We start from the raw sequence: 18,890 nt of genomic DNA on the forward strand, positions 1-18,890 counted from the left end.
CTAGATTCTGAGTTAAATGTTTGTGGTGTTTGCTTTGTCCCTTAACTCTTTCACTCTTCCTTGTGCTCTCCTCCACAGTCTTCTCTTAAGGTAGTGTCTTCTCCCTTTTGCCTATCAGGTAAAGGGTGTTCACACTGACAGCACCGAGCAAATAAATAGTGATGGATGAGATCTCTGTGGGAGCCAGTAGGAGCATTCTGCTGGACCCTGCTGCATTTAATGTCCTTGACAGCTGTATCTAGGAGAACAGAGTTTGCCTTTGTCTGGCTGTGGGGATGACTACAGGCTATTCTGAACCACTCCTCTGAACAGAACAGTGCCACAGAATCCATTTCTGCAACCTGCCTTCCTCAGACCATGAAGCCTTGGTGGATCTTCTGTACTTGTCTTTCTTCTACTGCCCAGAATTTAAGTCCAATTATGAATAGGTTTATTCTAGAGATACTGCTTTTGCTTCAACGGGCTCAATACATAAAAGCCTATTAAAAATCTGTGCAAATTGTAATACATGATAACACAGCATGCACTGCTCTCTCAGCATTTGCCGTGGTATCATCTGGTTGTGACCACAGCAATGCCTTTTCTGTTTCTGTTGCAGCAGCAATAGCATTTCTCTGTCTCTGTGGCATAGTGGTTCTGACATTAATTCAATTGCTGTAAGAAATGCTCCTTAGGCTCTTCTGCCTTTCCTGGTGGAGAGAAGGAAATCAGAGTTCTGCCACATGAAAAACTATAGAATACAGTTCTCTGAAATGCAGATCTTGTCTCCCTATATACAGTTGTTAATACCCAGGGGAAGTGGAACTGGCGCATTCCTGCAGGTTTGGAGGACCTGAATTAGGCTGTTTAGCTGCAGCACAAAAGATGAATGGGCCAAGGAATTGACCACTGTTTGCTTGGTGATTGGGCCAGTGAACTGCAGTCTCTTAGAAATGTTTCTAGTCTGTGAAAAAATTTCTTTTTGTCTGCCGGCAGAGATCCCAGTACCTACTGCTTCTCAGGACAAGTTCTTACATTTGGAGTGTGGTATAAAGCAGTAGTAAACTTCTGGTGTTACATTCATAAAGAGAGCAATGAGATCTGTCTATATGATTGCTGGAACTGAAATGCATATTCAGTTTGTATATAGTTGAAAATTCTTTTTTGTGTGTGCTTAGGCCACCCTTTGGACATTTTTAGGAGCGCTCACTGAAGAGAATTTTTTGCCATTCCTGATTTCTGAGGACTTTATTCTTCAATGTACATAATGGCACTGTGAACTCAAATATTCCATGCCACTTTAAAAGCTGTGCATTGCATTGGTGATTAGGAACAGAACCTTTAATGTCAAGAGAAACAAAGCAGAATGAAAGTGTTAGGATATTCTTTCTCCCTTCCTTTTAACTGACTAATTTTGTTTGTTCAAATGTGTTTTGGCCTTAAATGTTTTAAAGAGTGCATTTTATTTAATAATTTTTCAAGATTATTCTTTTGGTTTAGGTAATACAGCTATTTGTATCTTTTCAGGTTCCAGAGTTCCAAATCTGGAAAGATCTACCTCCACAGAGATGTAAGGCTCCTATTCTCTCGGAAATCCATGGAAGTTGATAGCGGCGCTGCATACGAACTCAAATCTTACACTGAATCTCCAACAAATCCTCAGTTTTCACCAAGATGCTAGCAAACAATGGCAAACTCAAGTATTCATTTTACTGTTGAGTACTCCTTGCAAGCAAAGATTGGTAGAGACAACAGTATAAAGTTAAGTCTGTAAAGGAATGAAAATAGCGCTCAAGAGAAAGAAGGTTCTGTGTGATCCTGGACCAGTTTCTAAAAGGTTTCTGGAATGAGCTTTGTGTATTCCAAGTAGACTGGAAACATACTTAAATCTAATCTTTTTGTACTGTTTAAAACCACTTCATTGGATGTGTTGCAATAGCAAATTCCCAAGTTAGTTTAGTGTTTACACTTTTTATTTTATTTTTCAGTTATTTAATATTTAATGTTTCATTTAATACTCAAGTGATGTTTGTCTTTAGTGTTTTAATGTAGCATAAATCCTATGTAAAATCATACTATGTATTTTTGGCATTAATATTGAAATCTGAAATATATACAGATGTCTTTAATCTGTGTGCTGTTTTAAGTGATATTCATTTAAGTTATTGAAAATGGGGACAACAGGTGAATTTCCATAACATTTCATACTATGCAAACATTTAGCTGATTCTTCTCTTTAATGGTACCATTTTCCATTTTTTCTCGCATCCAGATTTAATAACACTTGCAACCACACTGCAGATTGTTTATGTACTTATTCATTCATTCAGATTATTAATTCAATTCACATTTTGCTCCCTTGATTTTATTTCTTTCCTTAAGGGCCATTTTAATTTTGCTTTCTGTTATTAATTTTCCTCACATAAAGTTTGCGCCCTCCCCCATTTTATTTCTCAAATTGTGTTAAAGGATGTACTGTGCAAACAAATTAGTATTTATATCTCAAATATATGCAAAAGCTATGAAACTTGTACTTTTTGTTTTATTTTTAGATGAGAGGATCTTCATGTAATCCTAAATATTTTTCATAGGTCAATTCCATGTAGGCCACTAGGTGGCCATAGGAAGTTTTACTAGCAATGCTACACTGGGCATATGACTATTTTCCAATACGTGTGTATTCCTACCACAAAACAGTCAGATGAACAGTTTATGCTAAGTGTTCAACTGTGTAACTGAGAGAAATAAAGTTAGACGCATTTGATTATCTTTGAGCTATATATTTAATAATGGAAATGAAGCTTTATGACATTTGATGAAGATCTGAGTTTCTCAACTGTCTTACCTTGATTTGTGTTTTTCTTTACTTTGCTGTAGGTTTTTAGAGTGTCAGTAATATGCAAGGTGCCCTTTACCATGCTTATCTGATGAAGACTGGAGAAAGGATGAACGTGCATCCTGTATATTCAGCAGTGCCCCTAGATGAGAGAAGTCAGTGTATCATGAAATCTCCAGGAAGGCTGCCAGGGAACGTAAGGGAGACTGGACTTTCCAGATGATACTCATCAACGATCTTGTACATGCAAATGACTGCTGCTCCAGAAGGGCAAAGCTCAGATATTGCTGAGTCCTCTCCCCACGTCAGCAGTGTTTTCCACTCTGCTGCACCAGGTTTTCAAAGGTTTACCAAGCATTCATTTTAGAGAGAATCGGGGAAATCTGTACAGGAAGAGATTGTTTGCAGTTTCTAGTCATTGTGTGCCCTTTAAAACTGAGAAAAGGTTTCTTTTGGTAGCAGCAGAGTCAAACACAACTGCAGCTGTGCTGTGTACAGAACTGAGGTCTGGACTGGGATATCAAGAGGGCGTCCTAGTTTCTGGGTAGCTGCTATTGAGTCATAAGCAAACAGCATGTATCCTCAAACTACTTATTTGTGTCATGGTGCACAGCTTGCTTGCATGCTGAATGAAAAAACAACATGAGAAAAGGACACATTTTTAATGAAAAGTTACCATTAGTAGTAGATTAACCTTTTATTTTGCACTGACATTATGCAATGTCTGTATCTTGATAACTTTATTTAAATAGACTTCTTCAAGTCATCTCCTTTCCTTAATTTGCTTTGAATAGCAAAAAAGTGTGGATTTTGAATATGTGGTTACTATAAGTCATGTCTAGGAAATAAATTTGTATTCACTTTAATAGTCAAACTACACTTAGTCCCTATGTGGATTTGGAATGAAAGTGACCTTGGATTATCTGTGCACAACTTTGATTTTACTGAGTCATTCTCCATTTACAGCTTGATCTGAGTAAACACTTTCCATTAGGGACACACCTGGAAAAATGCTGGATGCTCATAAACTGTGAACTAAATTCCACATGACCTTCTAAGCTTAGGGTAAGACTAGACTAATTTTTGAGAGATCATTGGTTTCTTATCTTTATTCCTCAATAGGCTCAACCATATATAATTATTTTTAATAAATGTTTGAGAGGTTTATAAGGGCCTCCAGTGATGGCTGCTACATTATACTTATCTTGACAAAGTATAACATTTAGTTATACTATATACATTTAGTTATAGTTATATAAGGATTTATAGCATCCAACTAAATGTTGCTGAAGTTGAGTTAAATACTACTTGGCCTTTTCACTGTAAGCAAACAGTTTAGTTCTTGTATGTCCCTCCTCAGTCTTTTTTTTTTTTGATAACTAAGACAACCCCAGACTGTTTAGTCAGTCTTTATTTTTTGCACCTCTTGTCATTCTGGCTCTTTGCTTTCTTCTTTTGGACTGAATCAGTCTTGAAGTGTGTGAGGTTGGACACCGCATCCCAGTCAGGGCCTCTCTGTGCCAGTCAGTCTGGAAGAATTGTTTGATAAATCATATGGATTAAAGTCCTCTTCATGCATCCTGTTGGAATACACTGGTTTTCAGTATCAGATGTCAACTTGCATTCATCTTGTAACCCAGCATAAGAGACATCCTACCTGCTTGTTCCCAAAATAGTAGCTCTCCTTATTGAACTTTATTCTCTCACTACCCAAGATTTTACATGCTGAACACAGCATTGCTGTTTGAAGAATTGATAGCTGTGTCCAACAAACTTGCATCCACCACATTAAAGTTTCATCTAATTAAGTTTCCCTAATTTGCATGGGAAAGTGTCAGAAGCCTCATTAACGCCAGAAGGCATCTGGAACTTCAGCCACCTTCACCCACTTCTCCACATGGTTTATTTCCTTCTTCTTAAAGGAAAGATGATTGTGTGAAACCCCTGTTCTTAACTGTGAATTCCTGCCTAGCTACTCAGTTTCTTTTGAGTGCTTATTTTAGATGATTCTCAAGTAATTATTGACAGCCAAATTATATAGCTTGTTTTCTGTCCTCCCCATACTCTAATTCAAATTCAGGAAAAGTGACTCCTGGAAACCCATTCATTTTTTAACAGGTTCCTATATGAATCACCAGTAATTAACTAGAGATTGCTTCTGTCATTTTCTAATCTCTTAAGGATATTTTTTTCATCCAAGTTGAAAATATTTACCAAAATTAATTAAAGTAACTTGCAAACCAGTCTTTCCTTATTCCAGCTGGAGGCTATACTTTGTTACACTATTTACCTTGATCATGTCAGACTGAACAAAAAGAAACATTAAATGTTTTAGTCTTTAAAAGTTTTGTTCAGTAATATTTCAGTACCCCCTTGTCTTCATGATCTGCTTTAGGTACACATCCTTAAAAACTGAGCTAGTTTCTGTAGGCTGCTTTCTTGTATTTGAGGCCATTGAAGAACATGGCCTTTTCCTGAGGTTCTGAATTTATTTCCCATCTTTGCTCTGCAGTATGTTCCCTTAAAGAAATAACTGCATTAATGAACTGCTGAATTCTTGAAACTGTTTTCCCTCACATTAATTTCCTAAGAGATTTGAAAGAAATTCCTGGAGTTTGCATTCGTGTCTGCTGTCACCACTGAACTTCATCTTTTTTATTATAATTTTTCTATGTTGCTCTGTTTTTCACACTTTCAGACCATTTCTCCCTAATTTTGCTAGAAGCAAATGTGGCACACCCACCACTATCATGGCTTTTTTCATCATTAGGAAAAAAACCCACTGTATTCTATGATTATTTTTCTGTGCAATCTGCCTGGCTGTATCCCTTTCTGAACAAGGGATATGCACATTCCTTGGGTTCCCCACAGCTTCGTGATCCTGATCTCTGGATGGATCTCTCAGGTACATAAAAAAACACCTCTTCCACATACTGTCTTGTGGGGTACTTAGTACAATTCAGCTGTGACAAAATCATTGACAGCTTCGGCTTTCACAGACCTTCCTGACCTGCCTCTTATGTTCTTCCCAAACATAATCACACAAAGCCTGTCCTGGCCAGTCCCTCCTGAGCTGTGCTAATCCACACCTTGCTGTTCACATAATCCATTTATTTAGGGACCCCTAAAGATTTATTAATGGTGGGCTATTTAAACTCTTCCTTTATGCTCTTGAAGAGAGCCCACAGAAGGTTATTTTTCAGCCAAGAACCAGACAGTGAAAAGTAGATGGGGAGGGAATAAAATACTCAGTATTACTTGACACTGCGCTGTTAAGAGTTCCAATGGACTGAGCCTTCCTATCCTGTCAGCTGCTGTCTGGGATTTGTGAGATCCTCGAGTAATGCTGCTGAGGACTCAGCTCCTTGTATTTAGATCACTAAAAGTGTCCAAAAGAACTGACCTTAGGCAAGCAGTAAAGGCTTTTTCCCTTTAGGCTGATGCCGAGCAGGGCAGGCCGTGCAGGCTGGATGAGCCAGGGTGAGGGGGCTGTGGTGAGGGGAGGTGAGGTGAGCTGGGGGCCACTGAGGGGACCAGAGGAAATGGTCTTGAGCTGACACGGACGATTCACATGAGATATTGGAAGAATTTCACTGTTGGGCTGGTCAGGCGCTCAGGGAGGCGATGGAGTCACCATCCCTGGAGGTGTTGAAGAGACGTATGGCCCTGGCGCCGAGTGAGGCTTTAGTGGTTACAGTGACGCCTGTGAGGGTGGACTGGACCATACTGAACGTCTCTTCCAGCCCCGATGTTTCTGTAATTCTGTGGTTCTAACGGGAGGGGCACCGAGCCCGTAAAAGCTCCGAGAGCCGCCCCCCGGCCCGGGCCTCGAACCCGCGGCCCCGGACGTGACGCGCGGGGCGCAGGCAGATCCCGCCCCCGCTGCCCAGCCCGCGCGCGGGGGCCGAGGCGGAGGAAGTCTGGCCCCGCCGACGCTCCGTCGCGCCCGCCGCCGCCATCTTGTGCGGGAGGAGGCGGCAGCAGCCGCAGCAGAGGCAGCAGCAGCGCGGAGGAGCCGCGGCCGCGCCTCCCGCCCGCCTCCTTCCCTCGCTCCCTGCTTCCCTCCTGCCCGGCCCCGCCGTCCCGCTGCCGCGGCGCCATGTCTGCCGAGAGCCCCGAGCCCGCCTCGGCCGAGGAGCAGAAGGTGGGTGGCCGGGCCGAGGAGCACAGGGAGCCCCGCGGGGCCTCTCCCGCCTCCATCGGCGCGGCCGGGCCTCTCCCTCCCTCCCTCGGCCCGGGGAGCCCCGCGGGCCGCGCCGCCTGGCCCGGGCTGTCCGAGCGCAGCAGGGCCGGCCAGCGCTCCCCGGGCAGACGCTGCCCGGGCCGCGGCCGTGCGGGGCTGCAGGCGGAGGGGCCGCAGCACCACGATGGCTCCGGAGCGGGTGTTCCCGGCCCATCGCGCTGTGCGCTGGCCTGGCCGGGCCCACGGCGCTCCCTCGCTCGTTCTCCGGCCTCGGCCCCGCTCCCTCAGGGTGCTCCGCGGGCCGCGCAGGCCTGCGGCTCACGATTGCAATGGCCGGATGGACACCAGCCGTAATCCGCAGGCTAAACGTTTGTATCACTTCTAAAAATGGCCAGTTTTTAGTGTAATCAATTGAGGAGCGGAAATACCCAAATCACAGCGACCGTGACCTGTGGTAGTTAAGGCTTTTAGAAAGAATAACTGGCTGGGTTATCTTGTGTCTTCTTACGTCATCTCTCACTAATAATTGTGTCATTTCTCAAGTGGGGTTTGGTTTCATAGATGGCTGTGCTGTGACTTTAAGAAGCCGATTGTTTTTTAGTCTTGTCATTGCCGTGGGAGCCCGGTTGCAATCCCCGCGGCTATGATCCGGAGAAGTTATGAAACACAAGTACTGCTTTGAAGGACGCTAAAAGGAAAAGCTTGGTCTACATCAGCTGTTAAGTTTTTGTTTAATAATTTACAATTTGTAATATGAGTTAGTCGCACAAGTAGAGCTTTGGGAGTTAATATGGAATGATACCTTCTCAGTAGGTGCAGTAATCAGAACCAGCTCCTTGTCAGGTCTGTAATCTGCTCTTAAATAGGTGTGTTCTGCAGCGTGACTGAACGTCCATGCTAGGTAGGTTGCTGAACAGATACTGTTCCTGTTCAAAGCCTGTAAAAATAAGTCCCTGGCCTATACAGCGCTCCTAGAATAGCTCTGTAATAAGAGCATAGTTAAACATGTGGCAGCAAGTTTATTGTAATGCCTTCTAGGGTGTTCTGATGAAGTCAGGTGACTGGGGCTGATTTTCCTTAACCAACTTTCAGACTGAAGTCTTGAAATGTCATGCTTATGCACTGCTTGGAGAAATTACCTTTTACTTGGGAGATGGGAGGTCCTTGCTGCTCTCCTAATTTAGTTTTATTCTGGCAACGTGTTCAAGAAAAATTATATAACACCAATAAAATAAAACTTTGCTTTCTCTGAGTTTATGTCCTAGCCTGATACTGTGATATCAGTGCTGTTATGACATTGCAATATTAACCTCCACTAAAACGATTTGTCTGGGTAGGCAAAACTGAGCGCTCACTCAGTTATTGCTTAGCTCTGAAACACTTACATAAACAACCCATTTTGCAGTACTTATTCATATGTATGCTTCAAAAAGATGACGCCCCTAAGTGAACTTTGAGGCAGTGTTTTCACGATCAGAGCTTTTTTCTAAACTTTCTGACATGCTGTAAGAAGTTTGTGCTGAGCGAGAAAGGTTTTTAACTACAGTGATACAAACTGAAAATCTGCCAAAGACCAGCGTTTCCTGTTCTTGGTGTGAAAACTCAGGACAGTGGCAGGGGGAAGTCCAGAAACAAACTTTGGACATAGGAGAATGTATGTTTGGTTGACTCCTTTCGTCTGAAAAGCCTGTCTTTTTCAGGAAACTCTTAGAGGTGGTGCATTTTGTTGCTGAATTGGTTTTTGCCACATCAGTTTGCTGTAGGGTTGAGCTGTTGCCCTGTTTTCCCATTTTCTGCTTTGCATTTTGTCTTATGTCTTCTGCCAAAGATGAGCCATTCATACCAGAGTTCTGAAAGGCTGCTGGCTGTTTTTTTTAGTCATGCAGGTCACTTGTCCAGCAGATACAGAACTTTATGCTGCCAAAACCTGTGCGAACATTAAAAGCAAAAGCTGTCTTTAAGCGGGTTAGGTAACTACTGCCTTCCTGGTAGATCATTTTAATGACTTCATGAGCTGTGTCAGGTTCCTGTAGAGAACTAAAATTATAACTTTTGTGTGGTTGTCACTTGGAAGAAGAGCGTGGTATATCTTGATTTCTGCCCACTCCCCAGTCATTTGTTAGTCACTTGGTTGTTGCTTCTGTAATTCAAGGGGGAATGTTCTGAATGTAGGAGTGGCTTGGACTAAAGTCTTTGGGGCTCAGCAGCACGTCTCTGAGAGTGCTCAGTACCATTTAGCTCTCAGAAGAACATAAGATCAGGACGTGCAGGCAGTGATCTTCCCAGGAAAACTCCGAGGTCTCAGCACTCTGCTTTAGGCTTCTGAGCTGCAAATGAACACATCGAATTGCTTTCTGAATCTAAATTCTTGGCACTCCCTGTATCCTTCAGCAAGGAGTTCTGCACCTTAACTGTATTTTACGTGAAGAACTGTTGTCTTAAGTATTTTTTGAACCTGCTGTCAGCTAGTTTTGTTTGACACCCCAAGTCGTGGTATTGAAATTCTTTAATTTGTGTTCTCTGGGTTTTTGGGTCTTAGTTGTTGTTGGTCATCAAGAAGAAGCGCCGTGCTCTGTATCCTTTTGAGCTGCATTGATGCATAACATGATGTTTTTGTTTGGATTGCCAGCTGTGCCATAATTTGTCAGCCCTGTGAGTTTGCATAAATGTCTCCTTTGATGCACCGTGAATACATATTTATATAAGCTATTTATTGTTGGTCCTCTTGTCTTAAAAAATACGTCCTTTTGGCTTTTAGTGTGGCAAAATGTGCCCCCTCAAACACTTTGTCTGTTGGCTCAGCAGTGAGTACCCAGTGATTCAGCATTAGGTGTTCAAAGTGTTGAGCTGAAAGGATTACTTTTGAGCAAATCCAGGCTGTGGTGGCATTCTGATGAACCACAATGGGGAGAGCAGCTGCTGTGTGATCTTTGTAAGGCATGAGAACCCTGGGCTTGGCTAGTGTGATACTGCCTAGTGAGAAATGGTGTAGTTATATGCTCAGTAGTGTCAGGGAAACTTTGCCCTTTATTTTATATGTTTGGATTTTCCATCGTATTGCCTAGCTGCATTTTCATCCAATAAAAAGCATTGGTTCCTGTTGTCACTGTAGTTTCTCTTTAATTGTTATGAGAGTTTCTGCTTTTTCCTTGGGAGAACTGTTAATTTGGTTTCCTGTTGTATTGTGCAAAGCTGTCCTTGAGATGTTTTGCCCAGGTGGAGCAACTAGAAAATGTTATATTCTAAATCTGTTACAGTCTTTGTTTCTGAGGCACCTTACCAGAAAGATGTTGAATCTTTCACAGCCTGGAGCAGTTTATAAGAGATAGAGAGCACCTAGGGATAGGCGAGTGTGGTGGGGGCTCTTTTTCTTCTTCACTTCTGGCTTAAGCAGCTCCCTGCTCCCCGTGTCCCTGCCCTCCTGCTGCCGTGTTAACACACCTGTTTGTGCAGCTGCCTGCTCATCCAGCCTGAGCAAACCCATCCAAATGAAACAGCCCAACAAGGGGAGAAGGAAAAAAATGACAAATGGTTATTTTTCTGTTGGATTAGTTTCTGTAAAGCCTGACTGGGGAATACAGGCAGTCGTGCTGATTGATGCAATGCAAAGGATGATGACAGGCATGGAAAAGAGTATGAAGGGGCTGCCTAAGCAGCTGTAAGTGGACATGAAATCTTAGTCATAGATGAATGACACCCTCCTGATTTCAATGGCAATTCTTACTTGCTGCCTGAAAGTCTTTCTGTGACTTCAGGTGATAACAACAATTCTGTGCTACAGCAGTCAGTGCAAATCATGTATTTTCTCTGAACCAGGAATGGTTTTCCTTAAAAAAAAAAAAAGGCTGTGGCCAAGTTCTGGAAAAAACAGACCAAGAATTTTGAATGAAAGATATTTTAGAAATGATTCAACAGAATAAATTGTACTTCATACATTAAATTGCTACATGGACATGGAACAGATGAGTGTGAAGTAGAGGCCAGTGAACAAATTGCAGTTTTGCCAAATGAATATCTCTAAATTATTATTTTGAGCATCCGTGTTTTACAGTATGCTCATAAAATAGGCATTTTATTTTACACAAATGCACTACCCAACTGTCTTCATCCTCATAATTTCAGGATAATTATAGACATGTATAGAGAAACGCAGTATTGCTATTAATGTAACAGCAGGCATGCTTTTGAGACTGTTTCACAGTGAATATCAACACATTAGGCTGGAGCAGCCATACAGATCAGTGTGGCAGTGCAAGTGCCAATCTGCCTATGCAACTAAATAATGAAACAGGCATTTGGAAAAAGAAGTCCTGTGGTTTTTGCTCATTATTCAGTATTTGTTCTTAGTGGACCCCTTATTTTGACCAAAAAAACCCCAGTTTTGTTTGAGCTTTTTTATTCAAGATTGAATAATTCAAATTACTTTTCTTTGAGAGGGAGGTGTGACATCTTCAGCATCTCCAGGAAAGGTGTCTAAAATGGGAGGCTGAACTCCTACAGTTGCTGTCAGCATCTGAGAAAGAATGCATGAAAATGTCTAATCAGATAATTGTTATGCTCACTTGGTAGCAGCAATGGGCTGTGGGTGTATTACCTGGAAAGCTATTCTGCATAAATACATATTGTTGTATGTTTCACTTACAGTATCGCTCACTGTCTTTCAGGAGATGGAGGATAAGGTGTTAAGTCCAGAAAAAGCTGAAGAAGCAAAATTGAAAGCAAGATATCCTCATCTGGGCCAGAAGCCAGGAGGCTCAGACTTCTTGAGGAAGAGGCTTCAAAAAGGAGTAAGTTCTTTGTTGTCCATAGGGTATAGACAAAAAAATCCAAAATTCCTGTAAAATGCAATTTTTTTTCCTCCTCCACAGGCCTTTGCATGGTTAGAGTCCTAAGAACCTTAAATTTTGAGAAAGCACGAGGAAGACAAATTTGTCTCTGCACAACAAATGCCAGGTTGGCAGGATAGCTGTTTACGGCATCAGGGCCTCAACCACACTTGTTATAAAAAATTAAACTTAGAAGCTGCTGTGATAGACTTGAAAAAAAATTTTATAGTAAACACCAAGGATTAGGAACTCATCCCTATTTTGTAGTGATTTTATCCTGCCCATTCTTATGCCCCCAAAATCAATGTCCACTTCTTTTATCCGTGTTTCTGGCACAAGAAAGTTTCTTGTCTGCTGTTAGACTAGGCATTATCTGACATTAGTGGTTTGAAAGTGGTTGTATAATTCTGGATATACACCCAGACCCAAAAATAATAATAGAAGAATGAAGAATGAGTTAATATTTCAGTATTGTTTCACATCTAACCAATGTCTCTTCTTAGCTATTTGACTGGGGGTTTTTTAGTTAAATTATTCATAGAGTGATTATGTAATGCCTTTCAGGCATGCTGGGACTCTGTTCTTGTAATAATCCTGGTATGTCACTGCTTCTGGTGGTGCTTTCATTGCTGTCACACCGTTGTCACTATTGTCTAGGCCCTTTCAGTGCACACAACAATTCCCGGTATAAATCCTTCACAAACCAGCTGGTGAAGTTCTGTCTGGTAACGTCTCTTGGGGGTTGTTACTGTTGGCAGGTTTTTTGGATAATCTTTGTCTCATGAGTTGGAAGATATGGAGCAGAGTTAATGGCTGCTGGGCCTGGGCAGGTGGTGGATGAGGTGACTCCCTCTGAGTTCCTCTGCAGCCTCAATGAGACTTCACTGGGTTCAGGGTATGTGTAGACACAGAAGGGAGTGGTAAGTTTGTATTGTGATGATATCTCAGGAAAACAGGCCAGCATTCAGTCAGTAAGAATTGATAGCCATAAAGGAATTATGGCTGCTTGCACTTGGTGCAAATGTGAGAGAATCTCACCACCAGCAATAACAGCCTGTACAATATCTTCATCTTAATTATACACATTGAATGCAAAGGCTCTTGCAGCATGTACTTTCAGATTTGACCAGAGACAGATCCATGGCCATCTTAATTGACTTTTGCTAATCTGATGAAAGATGGCATAAACTTGTAGATTCCAATTCATAATAGGCCTCCTGCAGTTTCTGATGTGGTGATAATAACTTTATTCCATTTATTTTTTATTATTTCAATTTAGTGTGCTCAGTGTCTTAAATGAAGAGGCTCCTTTACTTGGTAGGAGTTCTGGTGTACTTTGGGCTGCCTGCCTGCACTGATGAGAGTTAAAAGAGTGAGGATAGTGTATGTGCTATCAGATACTGTTTCTGACAGGAAGACATCTGGAAAGATATAGATGTTTTTGAAAGGGATGATCAAATTCAGGCCATGTGTGAGAAGCTAGAATAAATCAGGAAAGTTCAGGAATAAGTTAAAGGAAGAAATGGATTGATATTCTAAACCATGAGAGATGGTTTTCTCAAATATTCTTCTGTGGTCAGCTGTAGCCCAAATCATCATCAGTTTGGCAACCAGGACACACTCTGCCAGGTCGTATTTGCTGTCCAGAAATGTTCTGCATTTGATGCACACACCATTAGCAGCAGACTTTCTCTGGATTAATGGTAGATGAGAACAGTACTAGATCATGCTCCCGTGGGAGGATTCTGTTTGGAACTCTTAGACAGACAGAAAGATATCCGCTAACAGCTGTATCGCATCTGAAGAGCAAATGGTTCTGTTATTACCTAGTTGCTGTTTCAAAGTTTCTTTTGATTGCTTCAGTCTTAAAGGGCAAAATGGGAAAAACTTTTTCCAAATCAGATTATGTTCTACCTTGAGGCCTACGCTGCAGAAGTAATGCTAGAACATTTTGGTGTAAATAGGGATTACACCATCAAAAGGATTGTACTGGGAAGGTTTATAAATAAAAGTGTGTGATTCAGATGTACGATGGACTATGAGAGAGCGAGATCAGGTAACTTCAGGGCTCTGCCAAGGAACATTTAAAGCCAGTTCAAATTACTTCTGTCTAGCAACTGCTGCTGCTGAGCATTTTGCAGCTGGTTAGTACTAATGTAGAATAAAGGCTGTGGTGGCACTGTGCTGCCCAGAAGCACTTGGACATGGTGGGTAGTGATGGCTGTTGTTCAGCTGGCTGAGGACTAAGCTTATACGAATCTAACTGGGTGGTCTATCTTCAGACATGGTTGTGGTTGTAAGCAGTAGTTAGTGGTGTAAATCTTAATCCTGAATCTAATTTTTTTGCCTCATACAAAATCTGTTTAAAATCATGGATTATGAGTATCTGAGTGGTAGACCTCATGGTGAGATGTAAAAACAGTGCAACTTTTCCTGCAGAATGTGTCAGTGAGCAGTTGAAGAATTGGATGAAATTCCATGCCTCATTTTACCATGATGTGGATAAGTAACAGTCATTTGGCTTTGATATGCATAGATAATTTAATATTTTGAGGAATCTGGCTACTCTTAAAGGTAATGCTAATAAAAACTTGGTGATCTATTAAGGAACACTGTTTTTCAACTAGGAATTTAAAACTTAATTTAGTTTTGTATTCAGAAAAAAAATGGAATGGGGTATAATAATTTCCTTGACCTAGTGCTTTCCAGAAGGACTGTACAGTAGATTTGACTTTGCTAAATAATTGGTTTGAGAACTTTAGGGATTATAGTTTCACTGTTTTAATGTGTGCAGAGAAGAGGTTTTCTTGTTAGCATGCACTTTCATGCTACTTTGATCTCTGGTGTGATAGATCAGGCTCTGTTCTCCAGCTTTAATTTGTGCATTGTTTGGTTATTGTGTGTAGCAGAACTTGTTCACTGCAACAAAATTTGCAAACCCCAAGGTTTCAGTAGTGGGAGATGAGCTTTTGGGAAAGCCAAGGCAAAAGTAATGTTCAGATTATTGTTCACAATGATATTAAGAGTTCAGCTGTCTGTGCTTAGTAGTCTTGAGCTTTTCTTAATCAACGTAGAGCTACTTTGACGAATCACAGAGATTTTACAGCTTTTTAATATCTAAAATTTATTTATCTATTTAACAATTAATTCAGTGTATACATCTGATAAGATTTCAGGCTTTTAAATATATGTGTTTTGTCTTCTAGCAAAAATACTTTGATTCTGGTGACTACAACATGGCTAAAGCAAAGATGAAGAATAAGCAACTGCCTACTGCAGCTCCTGACAAGACAGAAGTCACTGGTGACCATATTCCTACTCCACAGGATCTTCCTCAGCGGAAACCATCTCTTGTTGCTAGCAAGCTGGCTGGCTGACGAGAACACCTGAACTGCATGATTATTCTCATTCCTGTTATTTCTCCTTAATAGTTATTTCTCACCCTCACATCCCCCTTTTTCTTTATTACACTAAGTCATGAGACTGACAGCTTTGCAGGTAGCGATAGCATGTGCTGCTATTTTAAGGGAATACTGTTAAGAGTAAAACGTAGTATTTGGTCTAGTTGAGAACAATGCACTGATTAAAAAGGACAAGTTTGGTTAGAGCAATGTAATCTACTTGAAAATGTACATATTGCCCATTTCCTAGTGTAGAACTGGTTCCAGCAAGTGACATCGCAAGTTTTACAACTTCTAATGTTTCTGCTTTTGTTATTTCATCTTAATTACAGCATATTTGTATTTAATATAACCTCCAGTTGTGTTGGGTTTTTCTTTCGTGTTTGGGTTTGTTGTCTAAAATAGAGGTTTAGACCACAAGTTGCTAGATGGTGAAGCATGTGTAAAAACAAAGACAGGGCTCTGATTGAATTTTGTTTCTGCTTTTGAACTTGAACGGCCTTAAACCTGTTTCAGCTTTAACAATAGAGTTTTTACTTGGGCAATATTTGCCCATTCTGGTGTAACTCTTGTGAACCTAGTGCTTATTGACAACTGCCTGTTGAAGCTGGTATTCTTTTCAGTTCTGTAGCTTAGGACACACCTTTGTTGAAGATGTGGATGAAGTGTGCATGTGCATAGACTGTTGAATTCACTCTTGTGCCATTTTTTGTAAATACAATAGTTTTGCACAACCTTTTGCAAATGTCTATTAGTTTTATGTTTTAAAAAGCAGATAATGTGCCAATCAAAGCACAAGTGATTCTGTATCTTTCAAAGTCTTGTCCTGAAACTGAGAGCCCAGAATCTTGCTACTGAAAGTAAAAATTGTATACCTGAAATTTGTGAAACACGTTTACACTTGACTCAGCCTTTTGCTTTTGCAGTTGTATGTTTTGTTTCATAACAATATCCAGCATTCAAGTATAAATTTGGAATTTGTACCTATATTTGCAGGCAAGTACCCTTTATGTTCAGCAGTTGTTTAAGCTTTTAAAGCAGAAATGCTCTGTCTGTTGGCATGGAATATGGCTGAGTGTACTGTTCTAGAGAGTTCCCTGTGTGGCAAACACCAAATTTAGGCTCAGTAACGTTTGATATGCAATTGGCTTTGAGCTACTTTAGACTTCTGGAAGCAGAAGGATTTTTTTTTTCTTGGACTCCTGAAGAGGTAGTAAATGATTTCCTTTTCGTAGTGCAGCAGTCCCTCACTGGTTTTGTGGAAATAAATATCTGGAAAGGTATTTCTATAATGACTTACTGAGAAATAGCTAACTTTTCATAGCAAAAAATAGGATTGAACTCCAGTTCATGCTTATGATGAAGGTTGTACTAGATAGACAAAATACATAATTGGTGTTAGTTAGGTGAATTGATGCATTTAAAACATGTTTGTTCAATGAAATCAGAATATTGAAAGTGGAGTATGATCCATAATATAATTGATTTTCATATAGGTAGTCACAGCCTTCACAGTCTTTGGGAGAACAAGAAACTCTTCTAAAAGATCAGTTTACTGAATGCTTTTTTCTTTAAAAAAATAGTTTGGAAACAGCCTGTTAGAAACAAAGCACTAATGTGAGTATCACAAGAGAGAACACTTAAAGATGCATGTTTTTAGAAGCTTGTACTTTGTGCTGACATATTCAGAAAGGTCTTGGGGTATAAAGGACTGCTAGTCAATACCAATGCTGGCCCATATCTTCTGCAGTGCTCTCTTCTAGAGGCAAACAAAATGGTCAAGGGAAATTGAATAGTCTTTATTTGGTCCTGTTTTGATCAGAACATAGTGTCTCTGTCATGTTTTTGATTCAGAGGAGCAATTCCAGAGAATTTCAAAATTGCTAACCTGATTCTTCTCAAGTCTGTATAGCCCTGTTTTAGTAGTTAGATGGGCTTTGTCAAGCCTGTCCTTATTCCTTATCCTCCACTAGTATTACAAATAATTTGTGGTTTTTGCAGAACAGTTTGAAGAAATGGACCTACTTGAGTTCTTTAAGAAATTAGGCTGGAAGAATAACAAGGAAACTGGAAATATTGAAGCAAGCTGCTTTTTATAAATGTTTGTTCTAATGTGAAAATCCTTCTTTATTTTTCTATGTATAAGTGAAATTGAAACTTAACAGTAGGATTGGGCATGAAACAAATGTTGAACAACTTAAGGTGACTTGCTGTGTATTGTCTGGTGCCACTACTCTGTAGCTCCCCTAAGGTGAGTTCTCTTGATGTTTGGGAAGGTTTAAAAAGATAGCCATTTAAATTTAAACATTCCACTCACTCAGCTACAACTCAGCTTGTCCTGCTGGTTGGACAACACAAGCTCTTCCAGTGCTCACTCAGTGACTTGCAGTTCCTAAGATTACTACAAATTCAGCTATGAATATATTCTCCATGTGTATATTTGAAGTACTGTAATACTAACTAGGTCAGTGACTGATTATGAGCCTTCACATCTGACAGACCTCAGCAGCAGGCACAGCTGTTTTGATTCTGTACACTGTATAAAACCTAAGTCCAGTAGTCACTTAACAGGAAATGGAACATGACTGCAGATCAATGCTTACTTTCAGCTTACTCCAGCAAGATAACTCAGCTATCCAAACTGATGTACATAATGTATTATATGAGTTTTACCATTTGATAATTGCCTTTTTCAAAGAAAACCTGTCCACACTGTAGACTGGCAGTCCCTTTCATATCTTGCCTTTAAAGATAGAGTGTTTAGTTGTTAGAGTAGTACTCATGTAGGCTTGTTATAGCAGATAGCACCAACATTTTATTTGAGATAGTTAAGTGGATTAATTACAACTTCACAGATATGTCCCCAAATCTGTAACACCAAAGGCTTCCCTCTCATTGTTCTTGATGTAGTAGGACGGTGTTTGTGTAAAGGCCACAGGAGTACATTTTGTTGGACATATTTACACCCAGTCAAGATGTTAAGGTGATAAAAATGTCAATTGTTCTTTACAAACTTACCTGTTGTATAGTATACAGAATAAATTGATTTACTTAGTTTTTATTGCACCGTGGAGGTTTGTCTGATCTTTACTGTGTTTTCCTAAACAATACTGGATACTTCGGTATTCTCTGTGGAAAATTTCTAAACCCTAAATCTTACTACTCTGTATCATTAAAAATATGACTGGGCTTTGGTTTCTAGTATGTTAGACTACAGAATTACTTTAATGTAATCACATTTATATATATTTCAGTGCTTATTTTTCTATTAAGGCAATTAAAGCTTATTGTTTGAAAACTCCGTAACAGATGATTGTTTGGGTCCCTTGCACTGAATGAAGGGGATGTCTGGGAACCAGCTTGGTGCAAAGAAATTGGCATTGCTTTAGACTGTTGGCCTAAATATGGCAACATTTCCAGAAACAACAATGCTGGAGAAAAGTCCCGCTAATTTCCCAGTCAGCCTGAGGCTTGGTGCTGATCTTTGCACAGCTTCCAGCTCCATGGGGTGTTATTTACACAGTTAGCTCAGTCCCCAGGGTTACAGTAACACCCTCTGTGCTCTGCATACCTGCATGGTACATGATTGTCTCTCTTCCTACATATCTCTTGTATTATTACATTGCAGAGTTCTTAACTGTTCCATCAGTACTGGCTGGAACCAG

At 40.5% G+C, this 18,890-nt stretch overlaps 2 protein-coding genes across 2 annotated transcripts in view; both read left to right on the forward strand.

Annotated features, from left to right (window-relative positions):
* FAM214A (family with sequence similarity 214 member A) overlaps positions 1–2,747 on the forward strand; it is a 48,089-nt gene extending 45,342 nt beyond the window's left edge. The window contains exon 12 of the mRNA XM_030955050.1: positions 1,507–2,747. Within this exon, the coding sequence (XP_030810910.1) occupies positions 1,507–1,660 (154 nt within the window). The 3' untranslated portion in view covers positions 1,661–2,747. The remainder of the gene's footprint in view (positions 1–1,506) is intronic.
* Positions 2,748–6,714: 3,967 nt separating this feature from the next.
* Positions 6,715–18,518, forward strand: ARPP19 (cAMP regulated phosphoprotein 19). Its single transcript, XM_030955121.1, has 3 exons — positions 6,715–6,959; positions 11,663–11,785; positions 15,031–18,518. The coding sequence occupies exons 1-3, from the start codon at positions 6,915–6,917 to the stop codon at positions 15,199–15,201; spliced, it is 339 nt and encodes a 112-aa protein (XP_030810981.1). The 5' UTR covers positions 6,715–6,914; the 3' UTR covers positions 15,202–18,518.
* Positions 18,519–18,890: the final 372 nt, after the last annotated feature.

The sequence above is a fragment of the Camarhynchus parvulus genome, chromosome 10 (assembly GCF_901933205.1).
Source record: "Camarhynchus parvulus chromosome 10, STF_HiC, whole genome shotgun sequence".
Classification (NCBI taxonomy): Eukaryota; Metazoa; Chordata; class Aves; order Passeriformes; family Thraupidae; genus Camarhynchus; species Camarhynchus parvulus.